Source organism: Sebastes umbrosus, chromosome 3 (genome assembly GCF_015220745.1).
Source record: "Sebastes umbrosus isolate fSebUmb1 chromosome 3, fSebUmb1.pri, whole genome shotgun sequence".
Classification (NCBI taxonomy): domain Eukaryota; kingdom Metazoa; phylum Chordata; class Actinopteri; order Perciformes; family Sebastidae; genus Sebastes; species Sebastes umbrosus.
This window is the reverse complement of record NC_051271.1, coordinates 8736531-8758195: the sequence shown is the minus strand read 5'-3', so window position 1 is coordinate 8758195 and position 21665 is coordinate 8736531. Positions and strand designations below refer to the sequence as shown.

The 21665-nt window shown below is 41.8% G+C and overlaps 1 protein-coding gene across 6 annotated transcripts in view; it reads right to left on the bottom strand.

Annotated features, from left to right (window-relative positions):
• sept9b (septin 9b) overlaps positions 1–21665 on the bottom strand; it is a 91853-nt gene that overhangs the window by 33484 nt on the left and 36704 nt on the right. For 3 of the 6 annotated variants that reach the window (XM_037764424.1, XM_037764425.1, XM_037764423.1), the window contains one exon: positions 20132–20818. The exons of 1 other annotated variant lie outside the window; for it this stretch is intronic. In XM_037764424.1, the coding sequence (XP_037620352.1) occupies positions 20132–20818 (687 nt within the window). Of the gene's footprint in view, positions 1–1628; positions 1802–7087; positions 7230–20131; positions 20819–21665 lie in introns of those variants that run through there. 2 more of the 6 variants (XM_037764426.1, XM_037764429.1) reach the window with 2 other exon arrangements.

The following is a 21665-nucleotide window of genomic DNA, read 5'->3' as shown; positions in this document are numbered from 1 at the left end:
AACAGTCTGGTTGTTTACAGTTAAACATGTTCATGCCTCTCCTCCTCCCAACTCGGCTGCCTTCAGGGCAAATTCTTGGGTGCAAAAACACGGGACGAAAGTGTACGAAACTCTCCAACATGATGGGAACAACATGTTAAATCTATACAGCGGTGGATTTCCCTTTTGAAGAATCAGCACCTGCAGCGCAAAATCTCTTTTTGGCATTTCAGTTTTCTCTGACAGGACTGGACTGGTATGATATCAAGTAATAGATAACAGCAAGAAAAAAACTTCTGTGTGAATTTATTTCACGCCGCTGGTGCCAAACAATCCTAATGAAATGTTTATCTGTGGTATTGAATTGCTTCTGATTAAACACTGGCTGAGTGGCTTTAACTGGCGCCTATTGTGAAGCATATTGTAATAATGCTTAATGTAAATCAGATATGAGGCAGCATTAGCGGTTTGCTGGTATCAAATGTATTGTGTGCTATAAGCTCCAGCTCACGGACACTGCAGGCTGACTATACTGTGGGAAAATAAATGAATTTCTTAATTCAATAACGTTCTTCTGGGGCGCTCTTACTTGAGGGAGTGCGTTTTATTCATGCAGTAGTCTTAATGTACAAGGTCAAATCATTTTTCATGAGATACAATGTGGCTGGTAGGTGCAAAGCAAGGACATCTACAACATCTCACTTCACTTGTGCAGCATCCAACAAAGCAACTATTCAGCCATCGTACTGCATGCTGGGTAAAAGTAGACCATGTGACGCACTGACTGAAAACATGAAAGATAAAAGCTAAGTGACTACTTGATGTTCTTCCCAGAAGAAGAAGAAGAGTTAGAGAGGGAAGAGATGAGTTCTTACTATTCCCTGTGGAAAAGCAAAACTGAAAATATGACCTGTTCGACTCCTCAACTCTCCTTCAACTTGGCAACAAACTCTCCGGAGAAAGCAGACACAAGGGATCGTCAAAAAACTAAATCACGTCGAAACAGCTTGGCTCCATCAGTGCCTGGCTAATCCACTGCACTGGATCAAAGTCAGGCTGGAAACTCTGCCTGACGTGACGCTGGAGGAGAAAACATGACTAGAGAGAGAGAGAGGGAGGGAGGGAGAGAGAGAGAGAGAGAGAGAGCCCCGGAGACCTTAAAGAGTAATGGTGGTCTATCCTGATTGGTCAACACTCTGTCCCCCCATTATGGCAGATTGATTATCCATGCATGCTCCAGAGCTGAAGACACAATGGGAGGGGAAAGGGAGTAAGAAAAGGAGAGAGGAGGGGAGGAGTGAAAGAGTGGTAGTGCTGACCCCCCAAACTCTCCCTGAACAATGGGAAAGGACAGAGAAAAAATAGAAGAAATGAGAAAGTACAAGGCCTGCACGCTAAATTATGAGTTTTTCTACAGATCTCCTGCCAAAAACACACTCCACCTCTCCGCCTCAAAACTTCACACAGCACACACCAGACACCTGGCTAACTAACTTTGACATCAACAGCCTCAGAGCACCAGATCACCTCTCCCTCCTTCTGTTTCTCTCTCACCTCCCCCTCCCCTTTATCTCCTCTCGGCCAAGATTCACAGCTCTCCTCGTAAGACAGAAAAGCACGCCGCAGACACAAAAAAATCGACAACTCACCCAACCCTTTCCTCTCCTTCTCTTTTCTCTCTCTTCCTCTCCTGCACTCTCTTCCTCTCTCAATCACAGCTCCAGCTGGTGAGGCTGGATCACTGCTGCTGGTGCTGGTGCTGCTGCCCCCCCCCCCTCTGGCCACACCCACAGCCAGGTCACATGACCGCCATCCCAAGTGGCTGGGGAGTCACACCCCTCATTCAGAGAAAGTGAATGGAGAACATTGTGGATACAGCAGGCTATCTCTGACCACGTGCGATTAAGTAAACCCACTAGAGATACAAGCTGTGTGTGTGTGTGTGTGTGTGTGTGTGTGTGTGTGTGTGTGTGTGTGTGTGTGTGTGTGTGTGTGGGTGTAGTTTAATCCGAATGAAAGACAGTGGGAGAGTTTGTTTATGTCAAAATACAGGAACATTTATTTTCATTATTTCCTGTGTGTGTGTGTGTGTGTGTTTGCACAAGGCAAGAGGCAATATCCTTCTTACTTCCCTGTCCTTGTGTGTGTCCATCTGCTCTCTCATCCTCCCACTGCTTTGTTTCACAGAGGAGAGTATTGGATTATATATATACGTACGTGTGTGTGTGTGTGTGTGTGTGTGTGTGTGTGTGTGTGTGTGTGTGTGTCCGCACTGAAAGCATTTGTTCATCTCCCTCCTTCAATCCTTCAGGCTCTCCTTCCTCTCTCTCTCTGTCTGTCTTTCTCTCACAAATGTCTCCATCCCTCAAAAATGTGGTTGACTCATGACTAAAGCCATGACTAACACAGAACAACTCTAAGTTTAGAAAAGAAAAAGAAAAAAAACATCTTTAAAGGCATAGCGGGACATTTTTGGAAATACACTTTGTTTTCTTGTCCAGATTTAGCTCAGAAGATTGATAACACCCTCATATCCTTACACTAGATATCAAGCTAGAGCCATCAGGTGAATGACTGGAAACAGCAAGGGGGGGGTGAAAAGAGGAGATGTCACGTGTCATCATCGTATCATATTATTGGGGTATAACACATGCGCAGTCTGCACTCGCTGAAATTGAGCCAATAGCAACGTTCGACCGCAGCTCCAGTTACACTGTGCATGTGTCATACAACATAGCTCAAGACCTGCATGTGTCCCAGCCTCTTTCAATAAGCCTTGTGAAGCAGGAGGAAATAGTCTCCAAAGTTAAAAAAACCCTCTCCTACCAGCACCTCTAAAGCTCACTAAATAATGACAATTTGTGGTTTTATGGGTTGTGGACTATTTCTTGGCCGGGTGTAGTGACTAGTAACTAGTATGTGCTGGTTGCCTGGCAACCTCACGTTGAAAAAGATTCCAGGGATTTTACGTTTGGAGAAACTCATACCAGGCTAACTGTTGCCTCCTGTTTCCAGTATTTATGCAAAGCTAAGCAAACTTTCTCCAGGCTTTAGCCTCATATTTAAAGGAACAGTAGTGTAAGATTTCGGGGGATCTATTAGCAGAAACGGAATATAATATTCAAAACTATGTTTTCATTAGTGTATAATCACCTGAAACTACGAATCGTTGTGTTTTTGTTAGCTTAGAATGAGCCCTTCTACATAGGGAGCTTGTCCTCTTAACGGAGTCCGCCATGTTGCTCCGCCATGTTTCTACAGTAGCCCAGAACGGACAAACCAAACACTGGCTCTAGAGAGAGCCATTCGGGTTTTTAACGTTACCTGAAGGCCACCGTTGTTCTCTGACACGCTTGTGAAACTGCGGTAATGTGAGCCGCAGAGTGCAAAACTGTGGAACCGTCTGCCACCGCCTGACTTCCGTTGCTCTTAAAGTAGCGTTATTATGGTAAGGATGGGCTCTGAGTGAGGCGAACGGCGTTACCACGGTTTTGCACTCACTGACTCGCGTTATCTTGGAAAGGGAGGAGTGAGCGGAGGGGTACTCAGTTGGTTGCAATCTGCAACCACACCACTAGATGTCTCCAAATCCTACACACTGTACCTTTAAGGGACATCGATGGTTTTACTGTGCTGCTGTTGTGCTTTCTCTATCTATATTTTGTTGGTGCGCTGCCACCACTCAGCTTACAGGAATATCAAATACTCACAACAACTTGAGCGAATCAAGCTGCAGTGAAGTCGATGTTGGCTGCAAAACAGATGAAAGCGGTTCCAAAACCCAAATGTTCTCTGAAAATATGTGCCGCTTCCTGTGTTCCAGTTCAGCCACAACAGAGAGATGTGCACTTATCACCGATCAGCCAACCCGCTGACTGCAAAATGTAGTCGACATGTTAAAAAGATGTTGTCTAAGAATAGTTTATGATTAAAGAAAGATGCTGGTTATAAAATGGATTTGATCCCGACTTACTGGAAGGAGAGAGTGATTCATTTGTTCCTTTGTTGATATGGCTCAACTATTTTTTTCCATCAGCATACACGATTGAAGGCCTGAGAGAGATTTTCATAACATTCAGCAGAAAATGTTTCCTTCCTGTCAAAGCTGGAGCTGAATGTCACACTTGGCTGTGTTTTTTGATGTGAACGTAAATGTACGGAAGCATGAATGCATCCGTCTATTTGTTTATATCAGGTAATCTGTCGGAACATTGTTATAAGTTTCCATTTACAGGTCTTATAGGTCTCATGTGCTATTGAACTCTGAATAATCATTTTACACAACTGACTCTTGGTGGAGATTAACTGTCCAGATTGACAAACTGATCCCAAGTCAGTAACATAACCCGGTCTACAAGGCGATCATTTCTCTTGAGGACTGTGTATGAACAGCAATCCACAACCTCTTGGCTTCATAACAAACATTTTGATGTGCCTTCATCAGTTTTTATCATCGCTCCATCTTGTCCATATTTTATCAGGTTACCGTTGATAGATTCACTGCAGAAATGCAATTCAGTCAATGGTCTTTCTCTCAGCAAATTCTTTTTTCTTTAGATCCTAAATCTATCATCTCCTGTGTGGAAACAGGACAAAAAGTAAATGTTTTTCCTGTCCTGCAATCCTGAAGAACAGCCTTTTTTGGGGGATTCTGGGTAAAGCATTCGGACACATTCCCGCTGTATATCTCTTTTCAGCAAAGCAAACATTTTCCATATTGCTCTCACTAAACAATAAACAATGTTGTCAGTGAAACTCATGACCCACTAGTGACTGAAGTTACCATTTCCTCTTGTGGGAACCAAAGATTAAAGGAGAGGTCTGCTGCGTGTTAGGAGGGTTATTTTAATAGCCTCCCCGAGAGCCTAAAAAGCAGCTTTGAGCAAAAGATTTATGGCAAATAAATTCAATTAGAATCCGAGCTTGATTAACTGTGTAAGGCAGGGGACACGCAATACTCAATTTTCATGTGCACCATACAAGCTCACTGTTTACATTATACACAGCGGGCTACCTCCGGGTTTGAAAAGTGAAGCTAATGAGGAAGCGTCTTAAACTTGCATTCTTTCTAACAGCCGGCAGGGGGCGACTCCACTGGTTGCAAAAAGTCTGAATGTATAGAAGTCCATGAGAAAATGACCCTACTTCTCACTTGATTTACATCAGTAGACATTGTAAACATGAGTTTATGGTCTCAATCTCTAGTTTCAAGTCTTCTTCAGTACAGTATGATGTTCATATAGTAAATTATGGTCCCATTTAGCATCAAATAGATCATAAAGCAGGGTATGCTTTAAGGCGTGGCTACTTTGTGATTGACAGGTCGCTACCACAGGGTTGTTAGGTCTGGGAGTTGTCCGTATTTTCGTCTTACAACTTTAACCCTTTCCCAGTGTTCTTTCAGTTCATGAAAGTTAATTATAACATTTTTGGTTCGTCAGAGTTTGGTTGTACTTAGCTCCACCCTCTCGTGTCACTTGCAAAAACCCAACATGTATCCCAAAACTGCCAAAAACCAAGATGACGACGGCTAAAATGCCAAATCCGAGGCTTCAAAACGGCAGTCCACAAACCAATGGGTGACGTCACGGTGACTACGTCCACTTCTTAGATAGTCTATGATTATATACAACCATAAAAGAACTGACAGATTCCAGAAAACAACTTAAGAAAAGTGCTGTACGAGTGACATATCCCATTAAAATGCCCCTCCACATTTTAATTAAAAAAGTCGGATTTTCTTGCAGTGAAGTCATTAGTTAACCGCTGCTCTGCGAACCTCAAATTTAGGGATTCTAGTTGTGTTTCATCATTTTTTTTCTTTTGAAACACAGTGGCCCTTTCAGCTCAAAACAGCATCAAATCATGTGGGTTACTGAAGTCTAATATGCGGTGATGACGTGGCATGCCGGGAGCACCGTCGGAGGGGGGAGCTCTGTGATTGGCCCGCGGGTCAGGGCTGATTGCTGAAGACCACCAAATCAGGGCAGCGCACATATGGAGCTGATTAAAAGAGTCACCTCCATGACTCAGCTGACCGAGTGACTCGGTGACACATCCTCCCCAAGAGAGAGGGAGCTGGAGGAAGGGCAGAAAGGAAAAGAGGAGGCAAAGAAAAATAGAGATGAAGGAGGAGAAAGAGAAGGAGGAGGGGGTGATGGTGGTTGGAAGAGTCAGGAGCAAGAGGGACAAGGGAAAGAGAAAGAACATCTGGCTTCGCCTGGATGTCTATAGGGAGGATAGCTGGGTCTGCTGGAGACTTCCTGTTGTGTTTTTTTTTTACTGTGGTTGCTCTGCTCCCCTGTGGTGCAAATGGAGACAGCATGTGTGTGAGATGAGTGAGGATGGTTTATCTCAACACCCTAAAGTGGCCTCCAAGACTCCAAAACCTCCCCCTCTCTGACTGAAATCACTACACATACATTAACAGTAATGTATTAATCTGTGTATATATCTTCAGCTACTTCATGTGTTGACAGTAAAATGCTTCACTCCTCCAGGTTTATTCCCCCTCGGATCCCAGCTTGAGCATTTTACCTCAAGGTTACAATAACTCAGCCTTTTCATCAGCTTCTTACCAGAGTAAAAAACTATGTGTTGTTTGCATAATGACGACCACAAAGAGGATAAACTGAACAGATTTTGTGGTCTGAGCGTTTGTTTATGGGGAAGTGTTTGCCTACGGCGTCTTTTTTTTTGTGTGTCTCTTTTAAGCCACCAGAGCTTTCCCAGCTGGACTGCTAAATAATGACATCTAGCATCAATGATGAAAATGAGTACTGCTTTCTAACTACCATAAAAGCGTTGTTTCTTTTAACATTAAACCACAGCGACACTGAGGCGACAACTTGTTTCTTTAAGAGAATTACACAAGGGTGTGAAATAGCGTTCAGCAAGCAGATTTCAGTTTCAAGTAAACAATGAGGTTTGCCATAAAATAAAAAAAGACAGAAAAGGGGCATCCATTTTCAACATCCCCGTCTGAGGAGGATACATCATGCCTTGACTTGATTGGCCTTAATGGAAACCAGTTGTCCCTCTTGCTTCTGCAGAGTGACGGTCTAAAACAGTCCCGTATAGACACAAAGACAACCAAACAGATACTTACAAAGGGTTTCCTTCTCGTGGTTGTTGTATATCTCACTGCAAGTAGAACTCATCTCCATTTTCTGTCTCTCTCTCTTGTTTCCAGTATTTAATAAGAAAAAAGCCTCTGGATATTTCCCAGCTTGTTGCAGCTGCTGTTAAGTTCTTTACTACAGAGCTAATCTCACAAACTTGCACACGATGCACACACACACACACACACTACAGCATGTACTCTCTATTTCCGTTGATGTTATGGAGTCATAGCCTTCCCCAGATGAACAATAAACACAGCGACTCCCAGGGAACGGCCTTCTGGGGAATCCCTGGCCCCTCGCTGCATCTGCGGGGGTGAGGGACGGGGATGACTCAACGCCAAAAACGCAGAGAGGACGAGAAAGGAGCTCTGTGATTACACTCGTTGTGCGGCCGCTGTATGTCTTCCAGAAACATCTAACCCAGTTATGATGCTAATTATCTATAATGGAAACCTTCCATGTGCAGAGACAGGGAAGCAGACTGCTACAGATCATGAACCATCGTCTTTTTTGAACTGGTCTTACATTCAAAATGTGTTTGTTTGAAGTACTTCCAGCTAATACTGAATTTTAGTTTAACACAGAGTAACTCATCCGAGGCAACTCGCCCTTTTCCCCCAAATCTTCACTTGTAAGTATGCCTCCTCCATCTGCCTCCTCTTCTGCTGACTGATGGTGACGTTTGCAGTCGGCTGCGTAGCATCACAAAGCACTTCACGCCATCAAGGCTGGAGGTGAAAGTTCACCCAAAGCTCCTCCAGGCTCCACTGCCAAGGCTTTTCAGCAACAGATGATGGTGTTCCTCGAAGAAGCTAATTGCCCGTAAACCACGCAGCTGCAGGGATACTCTCTTAATCCCTAAATTATCACAGCAAACCTCGGTTAGGACACAAGATCCAGTCTCTGTTTCTGAGCGCTTTTAAAGTCTGGTCCAGCTATTGAAAAGTTAAGACGTGAGTGAGTATCCTTCAATAAAAGCTGCCAGTACATTCCCAACTGAGGGATCAATCAGTTAGATGAGCAGCACGTCTGCACACGGCTTACTCGGCTAATCTTAAACATTCATCTGTGAGGTGAGAAAGGTTAAGCGCAATAGAGGTAATGAGGATTATTACCAGAAAAGGTATTACTTCTCTTCTGCCGGCATCGAACCAGTGTTAAGCAGTAGATGCCAGGTTTTTTTTCCTTTACACTGTGATGCTTTTGTATGATCGGAGAGCTTCCCAGCTGAAATAGAGATGAGAGCTTGCACAGTTGATCATCTACCGAGCTGACAGCCTGGAAACAGAGTAAATGCCACTGGAACTGCACTTCAGCATCACTTCATCCCAGCACAGTGGACCATGATGTTTCTACACCAACTGTCCTGCCGGAGTGAGATTGTGATTTTAATTTACGTCACTTCAAAACATATTTTTGAAGTCATGCATTTGTATTGTCAGGATTGATTTTTTATTTATGGTAAAAACTCCAAGATTTTGATGTACTACACAAAATCTATGTTAGAAGGATAATCTTTGCTTTGAGTGGTTTCATAGTGCCAACTACCCAGAGCTTTGTATTTTAGCTTTGCAAGATCCGATCTAAGGATCTGTTATCTTTAGATCTTTGATAGAGAAAATCTCCTCAACACAATTAGACCAGCCTCTGTGCAGAGTTTATACTTAAAGGGGATTTTACAGATCAACATCTGTTTACAGGTGTTGGGTAGTCCTACTGCATATGGGGAAAAAAGTTGCATAAAGCCTTTTTGGCTTTTTCTCATCTGATCTGATCTTATAGATCTCTGTAACCCGCTCCTCATCTCTGCTAGGGGCTTGAGGCTACATTAGCTGCTACTAGCATAACCCACCTAAAACTCTGACCGAACTGTCTGCGGTCAAGTTGCATTGTGGGTAATGTAGGCACACAATGCTATATCAACACATTCTCACTCCCAACTCGTCAAATACCGCAGCTTGGTCAGATCCCCCCTCGGTATCAGAGACTGACGCACCGGGTTCCCCTCTTACACATTGGAGTCAGTTGAAAGCCTGGTGTGTTATATACAGTCGCTAAAGGGTGTCTTTGCGCATCAGTATTCGATGCCGAGGGGCACTTACCATGCGGTGGTAGGCTACTTGGCGAGTTGGGAGTGAGATTGGTTGGCTAAATCGATGGTGTACTCTTCTAAGCTGGCAAAGTTTTGCAACCAAAACAAATGGTTGCGTTTATTGCTACAGAATCTGCACAAAATCCATCATTAGCTACTGGGAGCACGGAGCAACAGCCCTGTAACACATTTCTGATCTATATGACCAAACTAATTAGGAAAAAGCACTGGTAATGATCAAAACAAGGACGTAATTGAGACAAAATCATGGCGAGTCAACAAACCAGCTGTAAGGTGATGTTAATGGCCAAAAGCTGCTACATCATCGCAGAGTAGAGGACACACACTCAACAGAGTAATCAGTTGTATTTGGTGTAACATAAGGAACAAGACTGCACCATCTTACTTTTCATTTTGCACACATGCTGACTTCAGACAGACTCACACCCTCGCACAAGAATCCCTCTGCCCCCTCATCTACTCATTTCAGCAGATGGCAGTACTGCGGCACAAAATGGCCATCTGTCTGTCCACACACACACACACACACACACACACACACACACACACACACACACACACACACACACAAAATAACAATTATTGTTTTTCCAGTATGTCCACTATCTGCCAACAAGTGGGCCAAACATCATTAGAAGAGAATGTGGAGAAAATCTCACCTCACATGAACCTCTTCTTCTTCATTAAAACACGTCTGGGTGTGAATATAAACAGATTGCAGAAAGACGGACCAATCAAATTCACATTGAGTTTTTTTCTTGAGTAAGAAAGTTGCATTGCAGGTCTGTTAAATTAAGTATCCGATAAAGTATTTAATCCTTCATTTTTCCAGATCACGTCTGATTGATGACGCTGAGAAAATGGCTCACGCTGACATGGCAGGGTTTTTTCCTACATTACTCCGTTTCTTTATTTCCACGGCCAAGATAAGGGACATGATTTTCCCATCAGTTTCTTGGAGAAAGGAACCACAGCGGAGTCTCATATCTTGATAAACAAGAGGGAGGATTCACCCGGAGAACGAAGATAATGTCAACTGAGACTAAACGTTATCTCAGTTTGCTTCATCAAGCTCTGATGGCCCGTATCCTACTATTGGTCTTTTATCTTACGGCGAGTGAAAATGTCAACAAAGGTGGTTTGTGTTGAGTGTATCCAAAGTTAGGCTCCCCGTGGAAGACAAAGTGTGATCTTTCTGCCAAAAGTTCCAAGTGCGATGAGAGGAAGTGTGTGTGTGTTTGAACACATACATGTATGTGCTTTTACATGTATGCAAAGGTGAAATGTGTCGGCTTCGCAGCATGCAGGAGAAAGTGAATGAAGAGGGGGGAGTTCACTGCAGTTGTGGGATTTGGCGAGATGACTGAAAAGGACAAAGGTCTTTCTGCAGTGGTGGGAAACTTCTTTAACCCTTGACTTCCCCCAGATGCTCAATGTAAACTTCAACTTCCGAAAGCCTTATCTGGGGGAGAGTGCAGCTGTGTGTGTGAGTGTGTGTCTATTTATCTGGAGCTGAAGGGCTGATCCTTTCCCATTTCTCTCAGCTCCACCCTCCTCCTCCTCCTCCTCTTCCTCCACCAATGTAAAAAAAAAGAAGAGGAAAAGCTTTCATGTCCATTTTTAGTGTCCACACTTCAAAGAGCTGCAAGACAATGTTTTGAATGAGTGTCCATCCCAGTGATGCATCGGAGTGTTAAAAACATGAACGGAAAAAGGCTGATATCTGTGTGTTGGGTACATTTCTGCAACATGACACCAGCGCGGTCCAAGTTTCTGACCCTGGAGTCGTTTGAGGAAACTAAACTCATTAAATGAAACTCACTTTAAAAAAAAAAAAAAAAAAGGAAATACAGCTTTTTTTCACCTGCAAGCCAGGTTCAGTGTCTGCACAGATTTCACCTGTCACACACTGACTCCTGGTGGCGTGTTCAGGAAGCACACCAACAGTGAAATTCAAATTCAAGATAATAATGAGAAGTGACGCTTGTCATTGTTGTCACCGTGGGACATTTTTGAGCTGAAAAGACAGACGTCAACAGTCTGGAGGCTCACAGACTTCAAGTGAGCAAAGCTGAACTTTATTTGGCAGCTGAGTCAAAGACGCAGTCAGGGACAATCTGTGCCTCAGTGAAAGAACGTCATAATGTGATCATCTGAAGGCAAAGATAAGACGAAAAGGTCCCAGAATCTATCGAGCTAAACATGTGGTTGTGAATGAACTAATATTAAAAGGGTATCGATATGACCTCATCTGCTGTGAGTCTTTTCCTTTTCAGAATTAATGTCACCTTTTCCACCTATCCAATCCACTGATTTGATTACTTGTACAAATGTACAAACGTGCAAAGAGCTACGGGTTCTGACTCTGAAACAGTAGTATTTGCGGTTTTAGGATTTAAGAGTGATGATGAGGGGGGTCTTGTGGTTTGAAGACCTTCCCATAGACAAGATGTCACAAGCTCAGTTACTGTAGTATGTATCAAATGGGTCACAAATCCCAAATTTAAGAAGTAAGACTGAGCAATATTGTTGAAATCAGCGACGCGTGGCTTGTCACTGTGCAAAGTCTGCTTTTCTCTATAAAAAAAATCGTTAAATATAATATATAAAAATGCTATAAAGTATCTTAATATGTAAGGACAGCTTCTTTTTGAAGCCAGATTACCTCAGCACACAGCATTTTATATCTATTCATTTAACCTTGATTCAGTACCTGGTGCTCCTTTTAATGTAGCTTCTACTGGTGTATTGTGTTTTAATGTAAATGTGTTTTAATTTGTCCCGTCTGGATGTGATATGTTGTGTTTTAATGTACCCTTTTTAATAGCAGTTTTTGCACATGATAACCAAAGACAAATTTCTGCCTTTTGTACGCAGAAAGTAGACAACAACGTATTTTCTATTCTATTCTAAATCATCATCATAATATTAATGAGGATCCAAAGCAATGAATCGTTTCACTGTTATGTATTACATAACACATAACATACAAACTCTTCTCATGTGTAAAGCAAAAGCCTCATTAACTAATTTAGTTTCATTTCATTACAGCTTAGTCAGAATCATTAAATTGGAAAACAGATTTTGTTGACCAGTAACATGATGAGACTATCATCACAATATGATTTACAAAATAAAAGTTCCCGATAGAGAGTGTTCTACAGTTTGTGATTGATTATACCTGATTGAATTGTTTTAATATTAGGGAGACAGACTTTGTATCAGCACTTGGGATTATTTTGAACTTCCTGAGACCAAATCTTAACAGGTATGACCCAGAGGTGGGACCAAGTCATTGTTTTGCAAGTCACAAGTAAGTCTCAAGTCTTTGCACTCAAGTCCCAAGTAGGGCTGCACGAATAATTCAAATTTTATCAATCAAATTGCAATATTTGTTAAAGGTGAAATGTGTGTCAAAATACCATTTTAAATTAAATGTTGTCGTGCTGCAGAGATGTCCTGGCCTACACATCATACTCATATATTCATTTTCAATGAAAATTAGAATAATGGTGTAAAAATGATCATTCCCTCTAGTAAAGCAAATCATCTTGCAGTCCTAGTCAAGTCCTAAGTCAAGTCACAAGTCCTAAACTTTAAGTTTTGAGTTCTAACAAGTCATAATGTTCTCTTCACAAAATGTAATGCCATTTGCGTCTCTGTCTGTAATTTTCCAACCCGCATGTTTTGCATAGTCATTTTTTGTTGACCACTGCATAGTTGTTATTCACTGACAAAATTATCTTTGGTACCATTTTTTTCCCCAACTGCCGCTTAGGAACATAATGTTAGCGCTTCATGTTTCTCTCCTGCAACTTGACTGGATGCTGTCGGATTGGTTCATGCAAAGTGGATCTGGTGAATTAAAGGTCCATTTTTTAACTATTAGGGGATCTATTGGCATAAATGGAATATAATATTAATAAGTATGTTTTCTTTAAATCACCTGAAAATAAGAATTGTGTTTTCGTCACCTTAGAATGAGCTGTTTATATCTACGTAGGGAACAGGTCTTAACGGAGCTGGCCACCATGTTACTACAGTAGCCACATAACTGCAGGATGTTGCCAAATCCCACACAATGCACCTTTACTTTCTACTTGTTGGTAATGAATAGCATTAATGTTAGTTGATTCAGGAAATGAAGGGAAATGAACTGATTCATGGCACACTTTTTAAATAACATACTTGGGCTTGTGGGAAGGTCTCAAGTATTTTGAAGTCAATAGGCTCAAGTCCAAGTGAAGTCACGAGTCACTGGTGTAAGAGTCCAAGTCGAGTTGCAAGACTTTTTTGATTCTGTCAAGTTGAGTCCAAAGTCATCAAGTCATGTGACTGGAGTCCACACCTCTGGTATGACCACTTGAGAGCCTCAGAGTTATGCAGCCACATATGCAACTTAGCAACGATGTTATTCTCAGTCAGCAACAGTTCCCTATCACAAGAAAATCTCTCTCTCCTTTTCTTTGCCTTTTTTTCTGGGTAATTAGCTGACAGGTCACACTGAGTAATGGTCTGGGATCAGTCCAGAGTAATTACACTGGGAGAGGATTGACCTCGGATATGCCTTCGCCTGAGGGCGCCTGTATGTGTGTGTGTGCGTGCGTGCTTGTGTAGGTGTGTCGATGACGGACAACAAAAGTAAGACAAAAATGTGAGATTTGTGTGTGTGCCCTTTCCTGACCTATGGACAGGCAGAGACAAATCACCCTCCGCTGTCCCCTCCTCCCCACTTTCAGAAGGTCAGTCCAAATAAAAGACAAATGGCTTCACTTGCTCTTTCTTCCATAATGACTACACCTCAATTAGGAAAACAAATGTACTACAAGGTAATCTGTTTATTTGGGCTATATAAGGACACATTCCAGTTCAGCACACATAATCTGGCCGTCAGGATATTTTGTTCGTTCTTTACCACCACAACAGGAAGACGGGACACAATGGCACGACATGAAGTGACTCCACAGTAACACCCTTTAAAGACACATTTCTTCCCTAGAGCAGAAGGTAGAACTACATATTACTGTAGCCTTGATTCCACTTTCTTTCGTGCCAACAGCAATCCAGTTGAGATGGACATCCTTTTCCTCCACATTGAAGACAAAAGGAGTTGTTATATGAGGTTACTGGATGTGACCCCGATGATAACCTACCAGTCCCATCATCATCCCAGTGATAGCCACACTATTTATGGTCAACCTCTCTATCTACTGACCTCGCCAGAGTCTAGATATATACTGAAAGAGAAGAAGTCCATCTTTGGTGTCAAAATGAAAGCAAGTATTTGTCTTTAAAATGTCAAAAAGGGCAAGTGCCTAATTATTTTGTTAATGGTTTATATGAATAGAAAATCACAAACTATTGCTGAGAATAGATTAATCATTTTAATGCCCAATATTCACTCTGTTCCAGCTTCTCAAATGTGAGCATTTGACGCTTCTCTTGTCATATATGATAGTAAACTGAAAGTCTTTGGATTGTTGGTTGGTTGAATAAAACAAGACATTTGAATTCATTATTTTGAGCATTTTGAAATGATAATGGGCAACATTTTTCACTATTTACTGACGAGACTGTTTATAGACAAAAGAATTAATCAGGAGAACAGAGTGCTTCAGGGATTACGTATTTTCGTAGGCCAACCAGGAAGTTTGCATCACTCTGGGTTCCCTCGACGAAGAGCCAATATGATTTTTCCATTGGGTTTTGGATTATTGCAGAAAATAAGCTCTGTGGCAAACACACGTTTATGATACTTACACGTTTTGTTCAGCGAGATAATCTCCACAAATGAACACTGCTTTTAAGATTTTTGAAGTGTAAATGCAATCGTCAGAAATAAAAAGCTAACGTTAGGCTATAAACAAAATATGCCACGGTCGCATGAACGCAAGTATAAACGACGAGGCTGTAAAGGCAGACGAGTCGGCGTGATGACGTTTAGTAGTCTCATTTAGCCACTTGTTGGCAACCGCCTGTTTTAAGACACAAAGGCTTCAAAATTCACGAGTGGGGTATTTATTGACATATTTTATATCGTAGAACAAAACATTAAAATCTCTTCAGCATGTGTTAACCACAGACCTTATTTCAGGCATCTAAATAAAAACCCATTGACTTCCAGACGTGGGAACCAGAAGTGCTAAAATGCGAACTCATTTCTGGGCTTTAGGACTCATTGCTGTAGCACTCTATAAACAGCAGATTAATCAATAAGAAAATAATTGTGAGGTGCAGCCCTATATTAATCTCTGTCCTACAGCGACTACATGTGAAGGACAAAACAAAGTCTCCAGGTTAAACAAATGTGAAAGCTGGTCTGAAAAGTGATAAGAAATGTGCTTCCCTTGACCTACGCTCAGATGTGAGATATGGAGTTCTCTCTGTGGTGTTTGATGGATTGATGAACAGCAGGCCTGCCTGTCAAGATAAGGTTCCCCCGTCTGGCTGAATCAGAACCAGCTTTAATGGCCAAGTAAAAGTGAACACATACAAGGAATTTGACTCCATTTTGATGCTCTCAACATACATACGCAGAAATAGAAAATACAGCTTAAAACAGGGACGACACTGCAGCTGCTGAACACAGCGGAGCGGACCAGATACCGATCAGATTGAGTTTGACGTCTGTAGCCTGAAGTCAACCTGATGGCCACGTTTCTCTTTGTCATAACATCACTTAACACATCACTTTGAAGTCATAACGTATAGATTCTGTATCTGCTTCTTCCAGCACTTGAAGCTATTTCACAGTTAAACTGACTGAAATATTAAAGTGTATGTCACATTTCTCTGCAATTCAACTGAGTCGACAATTTAATATACTGTATAGGAAACCTTGGCACCTTGACTAAAATTCAAATGCTTTGGGTAACACTTACAATAAAACATACGTTTTCAATGATGGATCCACCAAACTATCCGTTAGATTAAAGGGGTTAATACACTGTCGGACTGTGACTAACAATTAATTACTTTCATTAGTTTTTTGGATTATAAAATGTCACGATATAGCGATAAAATGCCTATCACATTCAAGAGTTCAAAGTGACGTCTTCATTGCTTCGTCCAACCAACAGAAGGTTTTAGTTTAAACAAGAAAAAAGCAGCAAATCATCACATTTTTTTAGCATGTTCGCTTGAAAAATGACTCTTAACGATTATGTCAATCGTGTCATCGATTAATCGACTAACAGTTTCAGCTCTAATTAGGTGGTTAGTCTGTGTGTCGGTGTCTGTGCGTGACCTCCGCTGACTGAGGGCGTCAAGCTATACAAAACATGACGTATTTGATCTCCAGTCAGTGATCTTCCAAGAATTGCAGTCACCCTTTTCATGCTGACCTGATCTCACTCTCTGCGATGCTTTGATCAAAGTACAGAGTGCTAGGAAGCTGACTGACTTAGATCACATGACCCCTGGCAGAGGAAGTGCACCACAGTGAGGTCACGCAGCGGGGGAAACAATCACGCTGACTGAACACGGAAGGAAGCACAGGATACCGTGTGTGCTTATGTGAGTGATGTCATTTCCTCCTGGAAAAACTGAATGGGCAGGAAAGCAGCTTACCTAATAGACTCCCAAAGACACAGTTGACAGCAATATGGAAAAATAATAAAACAACGCTTAATAATCTTTGCTTATAGTGTCGCCCAAAGCTCTTCTATGTGTACAATTTTTCATTTTCTTGTCACTGAAGAAAATCAAGTCAAGGCACTTACAACTGGAGCAAATACGGCAAATAATCATTTAGTAAACCATCTTTTTCTCCACATACTAAGAGAACAATGTGTATTCATGCCTTGGATATAACTTGGACCGAATTTATTATATTTTTATTATATATTTAAAGGTGCAGTGTGTAGGATTTGGCAGCATCTAGCGGTGAGGTTGCACCCTGCAACCAACTGAAACTTCTCCGGTGTGCCAAGTGTGTAGGAGAAGTACGGTGTCCGACTCAAAAACGCAAAAACGCAAATGGCTCTCTCTAGAGATAGTGTTTGGTTTGTCCGTTCTGGGCTACAGTAGAAACATGGCGGCCGGCTCCGTGAAGAGGACTCGCTCCGTATGTAGATATAAACGGCTCATTCTAAGGTAACGAAAACACAATGATTCTTATTTTGAGCTGATTATACACTAAAGAAAACATACTTATTAATGTGATATTACAATTTCTGCCAATAGATGAATGCTACACACTGTTCCTTTAACATTTTAAATCACAGTATTTCAAATCTGTGACTGCAGTGCTATTATAAGTGTTGTTGCGGTGTTGTATTTTGTTAGTTTCAGCTCTCTTGATAATGTGTTAGAGCAGAGCAGGGTGGGCCCTGTCAGAGCCCCTGAGCCCTCCAGGCAGGTCACCCTTCATTTAGACCCCTATTAGGGCCAACTCTCTGTGGACAAATAAGTGGCGACCACCCCCGTAATTTAAAAGACTGTTAACCTTCAGCACAGAGACAGACTAGAAATTTATAGTCATTTGAAATAGAAACATTATGGTACAACATGAAACACTGAACACACAGCGACAGACACTGGGGACGCTCTGGGAAATCTGACAACGACACATCTGCCAAATGACAAAGTGTTTCATTTTACAGCCAGTTTAAAGAACAAACCAGGAATATATGACCTGAAATGGCCTAAATCAACAAGCACCATCATTATATTTCATCAAGAGCTAATTATAAAGTACATGGCAAGGTGGTTAACAGTTCCCCTCAGCTTTACGGAGCTTCATGGTGAATTTCAGCTCATTGTTTAACTTTCCGGTCTGAAAATTGAGTGTCTTGTTTCACTATCAACGCTCTCAAAGCATCATGTTTGGTCATAGCAGACACTGTACACACCCTGCTCAGCCCCACACAGCAGACAGACACAGTGAGAGACTAGCTGGTGAACATAGTGGCGCATTTAGCAGCTAAAGAGACAGATATTTCCATCAGGAGTTGGAGGAGACCAAAAACAGAGCTAAAATCTGTCCTACTCTGTTGTATTTAGTTTTATTGCAACTGCAGCACAACTTACCATCTAACTACCATACTACTGTTCTGGTGCTGCCAGTGCCAAGGTTACGCTGTCATCACATCACAAAAAAAACACATCGGCTCCAACACGGCATTAAGAACAGACGTGGATTACCACAAATACAGACACACAGTCTGCTGTTCCTACTGACAGACAGACCTCCAAGGACAAGGCTACTTATATTACTGACAGACATCAGACTAATCAAAACGCTGCTCCTGTTACTGACTTTTTTCACAGTGAGAGATCTAATACTGGGGTTAGTCTGTAAACTCAGTGTGAGTGGAGAAGAAGCAGGAAGATATAAAGTCAGATGAAAAAAAAAAACCTCAACCAAGTCCAAATGAAATGTAATCTGGAAAATGTGATACCCAGTGGGGTTTGAATGTAAAATAACTTACAGGGAAGAGTGAAAAGTTTCCCTTTCCTTAACACATAATTAAACGTAATTTGGTTTTATTTGAGTTCAAGATAGCCTATCACACTCACTTTAATCTCTTTTCCACTGATGACAGTGTGTCACTGTGCTAAAGCAATCACACAAGCTGGAGAGCTAAAATAGTCTCTGATTCAGCTTTTACACAATAAGACTGCAACCTCATGAGATCCACAGGAAATGATGAAGAATCAAAGCATTTTAACAAACATGAGCAGTCCGCCAGGAAGCTAATCCTTTATCATCAACAACCAATATCCCAGAAAGTATGCCACTGAATAACAACTAAGCAGTATATAAATGCATGGTGCAATCTTGAGATCGCGTCAGTGTACCCAAGTACAGTAAGAACTCAATGTATAAGTAACTATTTCTTGTTTATTGTATATTGAAGCTGTTCGTTGCTGTTTGACTGTCTACACAAAAATACTTATAAAAAGAGCTAAACTGCCTCAATGACTGGTTAAAGTACATTTGTGTAATTGTAATTTGTTGTAAGTTTGTTTTTTGGTGTGTGAATGTGATTTGTATGCATTTGGATGCATTGTATGCACAACAAAAGGTTTGGAGGAAATGCTTGAGCCTAAAGTTCTTCAATTCCCACCTCGTCCTTCTTTAGAGAAAGAAGTGGCAATTAAAAATACAACCTCACTATTTCCATTTGAAGGCAGTAATATTGTTAATTAATGTTCCATTATTCTAAATGCATTATAACCTTTTATTAGACAGCGTATTACCAGGGTTTGTTTCATTGTTTGGTTGCATGCTTTTTGCCATGAGATGTCAGATTTTCCACAGCTTTGTTTTTGGTGTTTATTTGGTCTTAAATGATTCAGGCCCACATCACACAGTGATGAAAAGCCTGGGGGCGGCTTTTTGTAATTGTTTTAAATGAGAAAGAAGCGTTTTGCTCACTGCTTTTGCGTTGCTGAGTGATCCCACAGTATGTTGCTTTAAAAGTTCTGTGTTTTTGTTTTCCAGCAGCAGCAAAAGGAACTTGATGAATAAACATTAAGATTATGAACTGGATAGTAACCATTACCATCTTTAGCCACCATGACTGAACAGAGAAAGTGCGCCAGATATCAATGGGAAGCGACCGTACCGTCACAAGAAATCTCACTGATGGCCATTTTAAAAGTTTCCTGTGTAGCTTTTCATCTCTAGTAGCGCTACGGAGCTGTTTTTTTTATCGTTTTGTTTATCTTGTGCATCAGGACGCACATGCACATGTATGAGGATGACGCAAATTCCGGTTGTTTCCCATTACTACGCTGATCAACAGGTGGTGGTAATGCACCGAGATACACTCATTGCTAGTTAGTAAACATGGATGTAAACAATGCTGGATTTAAAATACTTTAAGTTTCTCAATAAAAGACAGTATTTCAGTGTGAAGATATGACTGGAAGGAGTATGGGTCGGTATATTATGATTAAACAGACTTACTGTCAGGGTTTGGAGATTTTCGTCCATGACTCGGCGAGGAGCAGCGGAAGGTGGTGACGATAGTGTTGTGGTGAGGATTAGGGTGGTGTGGGTGGTGCACTGGTGGGTGGTGGCCGTTGTTTTCTGGGGGAGCTCTGGTGATGCTGATGTCAGGTTTACGGACATCTCCGGGACTAGGAGGCTCAAACTTGCGAGCGTGATTCTGCTCGGGGGTTCGGCTGGTGCCGTTGTTGTTATTGTTGCCCTCGTTGCGGCGTATCACTGGGGAATCAGTGGGCGTCTTGGCAAAGGTGACCTCCCTCTTGTGGCTCATCTCGGGGGTCCTGGAGTGGCCCAGGACTTCAGGGCGCCTCAGGGCGCTGCTGGCCCCAAAGCGTGCGGAAGCAGGGCTGGTGATGTTATCCACCTGCTTGCTGGAAGAAGAGGAGATGTCGATGGAGAGTTCGGAGCGGCGCGACACAGGCTCGGGAGTCTTGGAGCCTCCTCCGCCCATGATGGAGCGGGGCTGGGTGAAGTTGAGGTTGTTGTTGTTGGTGGCCGGGGCCGGGGCGGCGGTGCCCAGGTCACGGTAGTAGATGCTGGTGGGAGACATGGCGTTACGGTGAGGGGAGTTGGTTGTCCGACGGGAGCCGGGGGATAAGTGAGATGACGTGTCGACATCCTCCACCTCAAAGGACCTCTTCAGAGCTGCATGTGAGAGACAAACAACACATCAGTCATACTGTAGGGTCATTTGACTACTGAAACTATTAGTGGATTCATTGATTAGATGATCGATGCAACTATTTTGATAATCTTTTTATCATTTGAATCAATTTTAAAACAGACGTCCCAAACATTATCTGCTTCCAGTGTCTGCTTTTTCTGTTTTATATCATTGTGACTTGAATATCTTTGGGTTTTTGGATCATGGGCTGATTAAACGAAAAAATAATGGCCAATGAAAATAACTCTTAATTGTTCCTGTGACTAAACGCAGCTGTGACTCAACAAAGTAGTGCACTATAACGAGGTAAAAACTGTGGTGGAAGAAGTATTAAGATACTTTATTTACATAGAAGTACCAACGCAACAACGTTAAAGTACTCAATTACAAGTAAATGTCTTTAATGCAAAATCCTACATAAGTGAAAGTATAGATGTATCATCGGCAAAATGTATTTAATGTATTAGAAGTAAAAGTACTGCTTCTGCAGTATCCACTGTGGACTATATAGTGAGTTCGCCATTTTGTAGTGCTGTCCAAATGTTTAGTGAGAATTATTATACCCTACATAGTGGATTCAAAGTATCCCATAATGCATTGTGAGAAATAATGAACAACGATGTTCACTAAACAGGCACTATGTACCATCATGCATTGCACAGGAGGAAGGAAAAATGTCAGACAGATGAGAGGAAAGAACAGCACGATTGAGACAAATCCATGAGTTGCGGCAAAAAAATATATATTTAATGTGAGCATTGCATCACAAAACTAACGGCCACAAAGTACTTTGTATTTATTCATTTGGGAAAATACGTTTATTGCCAG